The sequence below is a fragment of the Rhincodon typus genome, chromosome 32 (genome assembly GCF_021869965.1).
Source record: "Rhincodon typus isolate 14 chromosome 32, sRhiTyp1.1, whole genome shotgun sequence".
Lineage (NCBI taxonomy): Eukaryota > Metazoa > Chordata > Chondrichthyes > Orectolobiformes > Rhincodontidae > Rhincodon > Rhincodon typus.
In genome coordinates, this window is record NC_063363.1 from 9634280 (window position 1) to 9642762 (window position 8483).

Here is an 8483-nt window from a genome sequence, read left to right on the forward strand (position 1 = left end):
TATAGTTGTTACAATAACAAAATGGGGGCACTGTGAAGTCAATGTGAAGTATTTTTGCATGTATTTTCCAATCATGGGTAAATTCATTCTGTTTTATGGAACATGTACCTGCAAGAAAGTATAAACATGAAATGTCAGCAACAGGGTTCCAGAAAGTAAGATGAAGAGTGTATATGATTGGCCTGTAGAGACTGGTACCACTAAAAATTGGTATTAATCCAAAATATTTGAGAAGTAATTAGATCTGTACAAATAAAAGTCTCTATCGATTGGAGCTAATTTAGTGTACTTGAAACCAGTAATATGATCTAGGAAGAAAGGTTCATTATGGAGTGTAACTCATCAGTTTACTCATCAGTTTACTCATCAGTTTATTCTCAAATATTTTGAGAAGTTAACACTAATGTGCAATATTACATGTAATTCTTGATCATTACTTCCATAAAAATGGAACAGGACTGATCTGGTCAACTCCACAAAGCCAAATTTATGATGATCATCATTAGTATATAATCTTACACCAGTGTGTTTCAATGATATTCCTCATTTCTAATCCCATAATTGTCCTGCCCTGGCATGTTTTTCTTTCCATTGCCTGGAACTAGGCTTCCTTGCTATTTGTAGAAGTGAGACTGCTTTCCTGTGCCAAATTGGGGGTAGTTTTGTGCAATGTTTTAATGCTAGTTAGAAACTTGGTAAAAATTTTTTCCAAATACATTTCACTCAAGGAGTTTTTCAATTTGTTGCCAGTATGAAAACAGGCAGGAATCAAGTGCCCCGATATATAAAAAAACACCCATTTCAGTGGAAATTAAAACTTTTTTTCAATTTCCACATTGAAGCTGAATAGCACTAGAACTCTAATGTCAACAGAAGTTGTGTTTATGAAAGAAATAAGAAAAGACTTGCATATCTGTAGTTGTCTTTCACAACCTCAGGACATTCCAAATCACTTCAGAACTAAAGAAGAGCTCAGTGCTGCACTGTGGTGCTAGTTTAGATTGTGTGTTCAAGACTTTTATACTGAATTTGAATCCACAACTTTCTGACTCATTGTCGATAGTAGCACTCACTGAGCCGCAGATGATGCAGCATTTTGCAATCCACCAGAATAATTCAACAGGCACATATTCATAGAACATAGAACGTAGAACATTACAGCGCAGTACAGGCCCTTCGGCCCTCGATGTTGCACCAACCTGTGAAACCAATCTGAAGCCCATCTAACCTAAACTATTCCATTATCATCCATATGTTTAGCCAATGACCATTTAAATGCCCTTAAAGTGGGCGAGTCTACTATTTTTGCAGGCAGGGCATTCCACGCCCTTACTACTCTCTGAGTAAAGAACCTACCTCTGACATCTGTCCTATATCTATCACCCCTCAATTTAAAGCTATGTCCCCTCGTGCTAGCCATCACCATCAGAGGAAAAAGGCTCCCACTGTCCACCCTATCTAATCCTCTGATCATCTTGTATGTCTCTATCAAGTCACCTCTTAACCTTCTTCTCTCTAATGAAAACAGCCTCAAAACCCTCAGCCTTTCCTCATAAGACCTTCCCTCCATACCAGGCAACATCCTGGTAAATCTCCTCTGCACCCTTTCCAATGCTTCCACATCCTTCCTATAATGCGGTGACCAGAACTGTATGCAATACTCCAAGTGCAGCCGCACCAGAGTTTTGTACAGCTGCAACATGACCTCATGGCTCCGAAACTCAATCCCTCTACCAATAAAACCTAACATACTGTACGCCTTCTTAACAACGCTATCAACCTGGGTGGCAACTTTCAGTGATCTATGCACATGGACACCGAGATCTTTCTGCCCATCTACACTACCAAGAATCTTACCATTAGCCCAGTACTCTGTATTCCTGTTACTCCTTCCAAAGTGAATCACCTCACACTTTTCCGCATTAAACTCCATTTGCCACCTCTCAGCCCAGCTCTGCAGCTTATCTATGTCCCTCTGTAACCTGCAACATCCTTCCGCACTATCCACAACTCCACCGACTTTGGTGTCATCCGAAAATTTGCTAACCCATCCTTCTACGCCCTCATCCAGGTCATTTATAAAAATGACAAACAGCAGTGGCCCCGAAACAGATCCTTGAGGTACACCACTAGTAACTGAACTCCAGGATGAACATTTCCCATCAACCACCACCCTCTGTCTTCTTACAGCTAGCCAATTTCTGATCCAAACCGCTAAATCACCCTCAATCCCATGCCTCTGTATTTTCTGCAATAGCCTACCATGTGGAACCTTATCAAACACTTTACTGAAATCCAAATACACCACATCAACCGCTTTACCCTCATCCACCTGTTTGGTCACCTTCTCGAAGAACTCAATAAAGTTTGTGAGGCACGACCTACCCTTCACAAAACCGTGTTGACTATCCCTAATCAAATTATTCCTTTCTAGATGATTATAAATCCTATCTCTTATAATTCTTTCCAACACTTTACCCACAACCGAAGTAAGGCTCACTGGTCTATAGTTAACAGGGTTGTCTCTACTCCCCTTCTTGAACAAGGGGACAACATTTGCTAGTCTCCAGTCTTCTGGCACTATTCCTGAAGACAATGACGACATAAAGATCAAAGCCAAAGGCTCTGCAATCTCCTCTCCAGCTTCCCAGAGAATCCTAGGATAAATCCCATCCGGCCCAGGGGACTTATCTATTTTCACACCTTCCAGAATTGCTAACACCTCCTCCTTATGAACCTCAATCCCGTCTAGTCTAATAGACTGTATCTCAGTATTCTCCTCGACTACATTGTCTTTTTCCTGTGTGAATACTGACAAAAAATATTCATTTAGCACCTCTCCTATCTCTTCGGACTCCATGCACAACTTCCCACTACTGTCCTTGACCGGCCCCAATCTTACTCTAGTCATTCTTTTATTCCTGACATACCTATAGAAAGCTTTAGGGTTTTCCTTGATCCTACCTGCTAAAGACTTCTCATGTCCCCTCCTGGCTCTTCTTAGCTCTCTCTTTAGGTCCTTCCTGGCTAACTTGTAACTCTCAAGCACCCTCACTGAGCCTTCACGCCTCATCTCTACATAAGCCTCCTTCTTCCTCTTGACAAGAAATTCAACTTCTTTAGTAAACCACGGTTCCCTCGCTCGACCACTTCCTCCCTGCCTGACAGGTACATACTTCTCAAGGACACGCAGTAGCTGTTCCTTGAACAAGCTCCACATTTCAATTGTGCCCAGCCCCTGCAGTTTCCTTCTCCATCCTATGCATCCTAAATCTTGCCTCATCGCCTCATAGTTGCCTTTCCCCCAGCTATAACTCTTGCCCTGCTTTATATACCGATCCCTTTCCATCGCTAAAGTAAACGTAACCGAATTGTGGTCACTATCACCAAAGTGCTCTCCTACCTCCAAATCTAACACCTGGCCTGGTTCATTACCCAGTACCAAATCCAATGTGGCCTCGCCTCTTGTTGGCCTATCTACATACTGTGTCAGGAAACCCTCCTGCACACATTGGACAAAAACTGACCCATCTGAAGTACTCGAACTATAGCGTTTCCAGTCAATATTTGGAAAGTTAAAGTCCCCCATAACAACTACCCTGTTACTTTCACTCCTATCCAGAATCATCTTCGCAATCTTTTCCTCCACATCTCTGGAACTTTTCGGAGGCCTATAGAAAACTCCCAACAGGGTGACCTCTCCTTTCCTGGTTCTAACCTCAGCCCATACTACCTCAGTAGACGAGTTGTCATCAAACGTCCTTTCTGCCACCGTAATACTGTCCTTGACTAACAATGCCACACCTCCCCCTCTTTTACCACCTTCCCTGATCTTACTGAAACATCTAAACCCCGGAACCTGCAACAACCATTCCTGTCCCTGCTCTATCCATGTCTCCGAAATGGCCACAACATCGAAGTCCCAGGTACCAACCCATGCTGCAAGTTCACCCACCTTATTCCGGATGCTCCTGGCATTGAAGTAGACACACTTCAAACCACCTTCCTGCCTGCCGGTACACTCCTGCGACCTTGAAACCTTATTTATGACCTCACTACTCTCAACCTCCTGTACACTGGAGCTACAATTCAGGTTCCCACCCCCCTGTTGAATTAGTTTAAACCCTCCCAAAGAGCATTAGCAAATTCCCCCCCCAGGATATTGGTACCCCTCTGGTTCAGGTGTAGACCATCCCGTTTGTAGAGGTCCCACCTACCCCAGAATGAGCCCCAATTATCCAGGTATCTGAATCCCTCCCTCCTGCACCATCCTAAGTAATATTTCAAAGGAAAATTTGGAATCTTTCAGTAATTTCAACTGCGGGCAGAATCTTCCCAATCCCAATGGTGAAAAAGTTGGGTGAGGTGCACCCCACACCCCCTACATGGAGTCATGTCAAAAGCAAAATGTCCCATCTTCCAACCAATTGTTGAATGGCAAGACAAGATTCTTGCTAATGAGCAGTGAAAGGCCTATTTGCATGTGTCAACATCCTCATAATTATATAACTTCACCTCATTGTTATTTCAGTTTTCCATTCTCCCATGCGTTAGATAGAAACTAGACGGTAACAATTCCCAACTAGAAAATCAGAGCAGTAACCTGGTGACTCCAGCTCACTGGTTGCTCCTCAGGCCCTCCAATGTCATGACAGTCAACAACATGCTCTATGTGCTGTGGTGCCCCACCCACCTCTCCTACCCCCCACCCCTTTGAACCTTTTCCAACAGGTTCTCCAAGTCCTCATTAGCAAAGTGGGTTGCCAGTTTCCCTTCACCTGGCACATCTGGGGCAATTGCTAGGAACCCCGTGCTAGGCACCTGCAGATGGCCAGCACATGACTGGGCGCAGGGCTGGGCTTTACAGATGGCATTGGTGCCGACATCCTAATGGTTCTCCACTTCTGCTTGCAGTGAGTGGGAGAACATGATGAATGGGAGGGCAAGAGTCACATGGATGTGGTGCATAGGTATCCAGACAAGTTAGTGAAGATCGCTCGAGAAAACTCATCGGGCTTCACAGAGAGAAATCCTCCTTGAAACTCACCAAAATTGACACTTGCTCAATATCTGGTAAAATTCACCCAACGTCTGAATGATCTTGTTGATTTAAGTCAGTTCATGAGCAGGTGTGTGTGTGTGTGTGTGTGTGTGTGTGTGTGTGTGTGGTGTCCTCTGCATTGAGTTTGGAATTTGATGACTTCCTCAAGTTGATTTTCGTTTAGGAAAGTACTTGCGCTGTGTCGTGTGAACATGTAACTGTCACTGTCAACGTGTCACTGTCCACGATACCTGGGATTAGAACTCACTTAAAGCAAAACTGTGGCTTCCCCGCCCAACAAAACAAAAATCCATCCCACTATTTCCAGCATCAGAACAAGACCTCTCTAGGAAGGGAAGTGGTATCAGTCCATACACGCACCACCCTCTGTGTGAAAAAATTATCCCTCTGGTCCTTTTTAAATTTTTCCCCTCTCATCTTAAATCTATGCCCTCTACTTTTGGACTCCCTGCAACAATTTACATCACTTGTGGAATGATATGAATGTTTATTCTGACATAACTTTCCGCTGTTAATTTTAAGCATGTTGGTGCCTCAAATAAAATACTACAAGTAGTTTCGTATGGACACATTGAGCATTCTCACGTTAGTATTGCACACAGTACTTGAGTAACAGTACACACATTAACATTAACACACAGTAATTACAAGGCATTTGTTTTTAAATATCTGGAATGCAAAACTGAGATTCCTTGCGGTAATGTTATCCTGTAGTAACACTTAAAAATGATGAATGGTTTTAAATGCCTGTTAATCCCCTCTCTATAATTTCCTCAACTGAAGGCCCAATTTGGAGAGGGGTATAACAAGCTAATCTGATATCCTTTCCCTTTGTGCTAACAGTCAGAACTTTCAATTATACCCCCTTGTTTATAGAAATTCACACTTAATTTTGGGGTGATTGCTGTAGGAAAGACTGTAGGAAATGGGAGAAAAAAGGTTAAAAACGCAATGAACTGGTAATAAACAAAGGAAGAAAACATGATCTCAACCAATTTTATTCCACCAGGCTCATGGAAATACTGCATTGCATATGGCTGCAGGTCTCCAAAATGAGAGAAATCAAGAGAGAATAATTAAACTGCTTTTATATCATGGAGCTGATCCCAGCATTCGGAACCTGGAAAATGACCAACCCATTCATCTGGTGCAACCAGGAGAAGAAGGAGACCGGGTGAGAAAAAGCAGATGTCTGATTTCCTTGTTGGTTTTTTTTTTAAATCACACTTCCATTTCCTGTAATGACCTGGTGTTCAATGGCCTCACCGTCGCTGAAGATCCTATTAACATTATCCAAGGCTTACCATTGAGCAGAAACTGAACTGGAATAGCCACATAAATACTATGGCTACAAGGGTAAATCAGAGGTTAAGAATTTTGTGGTGAGTAACCTATTTCCTGTCTCCCCAAAGCCTGACCATCGTCTGTAGCTCGGATATTCAAGGAACCAAGGCAAACGCAGTTCACTTGATTAGCGCCTCATCCACCTCCAATGTTCATTCCCTTCACAATTTATGTATAGTGCCAGCAGTGTGTACCATCTACAAGATGCACTACAAGATGTTCCTTCAACAGTGCCTTACAAAACCGCAACCTTTAAAACCTAGAAGGACAAGGGCCGCAGATGCTTTGGAGCAACTCCATCTGCAAGTTATCCTCAAAGCCACATTTAAGCTGACTTAGTAATATATACTCTGTTCTCTTGCTGTCAAAGTCCAAGAATCCCCTTCGTAACAGCACTTTGGGTGTCCTGTAACACAAGGACTGCAGCTGTTCAAAAAGGCCTCTCTTCACCCCCACCACATATAGAACATAGAACATAGAACATAGAACATTACAGTGCAGTACAGGCCCTTCGGCCCTCGATGTTCCCTCAATGGAAAGGCAAATAGAGTTGGGTGTATAAATAACTGATGAACCTACTACTGCTCCTTTCGCATCCTGGCTGATGCCAAATTTCACTAAAATGTATTCAAAGGTGAGCGCACCTACTCTGCCATTACTCTTATAACCAGACGTGTCCATCACAGTTTACCCAACAAATCCCCATCAACAGCAGACTTCAAATCACTTTCTGTACCTCTTCTGTCCTGACAGTCTCGACATCTGTTCTCATTATGGGATACTGTTCCATTGCAAAGGGGGCAATCTGTCCTCTCCTGCACCTCATGTAACACAACCTCTAAAATCTTCCTGGGTAAGATGAGGAGGATTTCCTGTAGATGCACATTTCTACAAACTGCACATAAATGTTGACTGTTTCTAAAATCCTTTCATTGTTGTAGCAACAAAACCAACCTTCCACATCATGTACACAAACATTTTTAATGCTGTTGCCTTGCTAGACTTAATGCATCCACCCTGTTGCTCATTGAACCAGTTCTTCAAGTGCAAGAACCTATTAAGTTGAGTAATGCAAATTCATCTTGCTAAGATTCAGTGCATCTAACCTTGGTGCCAGCATAAGTCAGAATCACAGGCTGGTCCAGACCCACTCCTGTTAGCAAGCCTATATTAATGTCAGTGATACTCATTAATATTGTGCATATTGCTATAATATTGCTTATTAACTGTCTGATACCAGAATGTGATTTTAAACAGTATAGGTGAATTTTGACTATAACTTGGAGTTTACTGTGAACATCTTTATGGCTTTTCAGATCAGGTATCTCTTGAAGAAAGGGAGAATTGGATCAGGATCAAACCATCGAAATGCTACATCCTAGAAATGTAGCCCACAATCTGGACTTAGTACCGCCACCTTCACTCCTGCGGAATGAACATGTACCTTATATTAGGAATGTTTTAATGTGCACTCATATGTAAGACTTCATACTTTAATACATCTCAGTATCACATCCAGCAAATTACTGGAACAATCTAACTTTACCTTTTCAGCATTCAACAAACATAAGGGGAAATTTGTTCCCAATAAAAACGAAATCTCAAAATTTTTAACATAGAGTTCTATGAAACTCATAATTCTGATTCTGTTCAGAGAAAGATAGAACTTGCATTTATATAGTCCCCTCACAATGTAAGCATGCCATAAAAATCTTTACAGCTAAAGAAGTACCTGTCATTGAGTTGATAGAGTGGGAATAGCACAGCTCAACAATAAATTACATCATTTATTTAACAATTCATTTTTTCCCTTTTAACTAAAAGCAATATTTTGAACTCAATGCAAACTGACTAGTCAGTTTTGATCATTGAAAATTCATTGTACTGTTTGTGATTGGCAAAAAAATGATGGTGACTTAAGGAAAAACTTTATGAAGTAGTGTGTGGTTAGGATCTGGAATGTATTGGTTGCAAGTGTGGTGGGGCCAGATTCAATCATGATTTTCTAAAAGGAATTGAATAATCACCTGAAGGGAAAAAGGATTTGCATAGCTGCAGGGCAAAAGTGAGGAAGTGG

At 42.0% G+C, this 8483-nt stretch overlaps 1 protein-coding gene across 1 annotated transcript in view; it reads left to right on the forward strand.

Moving 5' to 3' along the window:
• The window catches only part of LOC109927133 (NF-kappa-B inhibitor delta-like), a 126383-nt gene extending 118499 nt beyond the window's left edge, over window positions 1–7884 (forward strand). The window contains exons 11-12 of the mRNA XM_020527050.2: window positions 6072–6236; window positions 7723–7884. Of these exons, the coding sequence (XP_020382639.2) occupies window positions 6072–6236; window positions 7723–7788 (231 nt within the window). The 3' untranslated portion in view covers window positions 7789–7884. The remainder of the gene's footprint in view (window positions 1–6071; window positions 6237–7722) is intronic.
• Window positions 7885–8483: the final 599 nt, after the last annotated feature.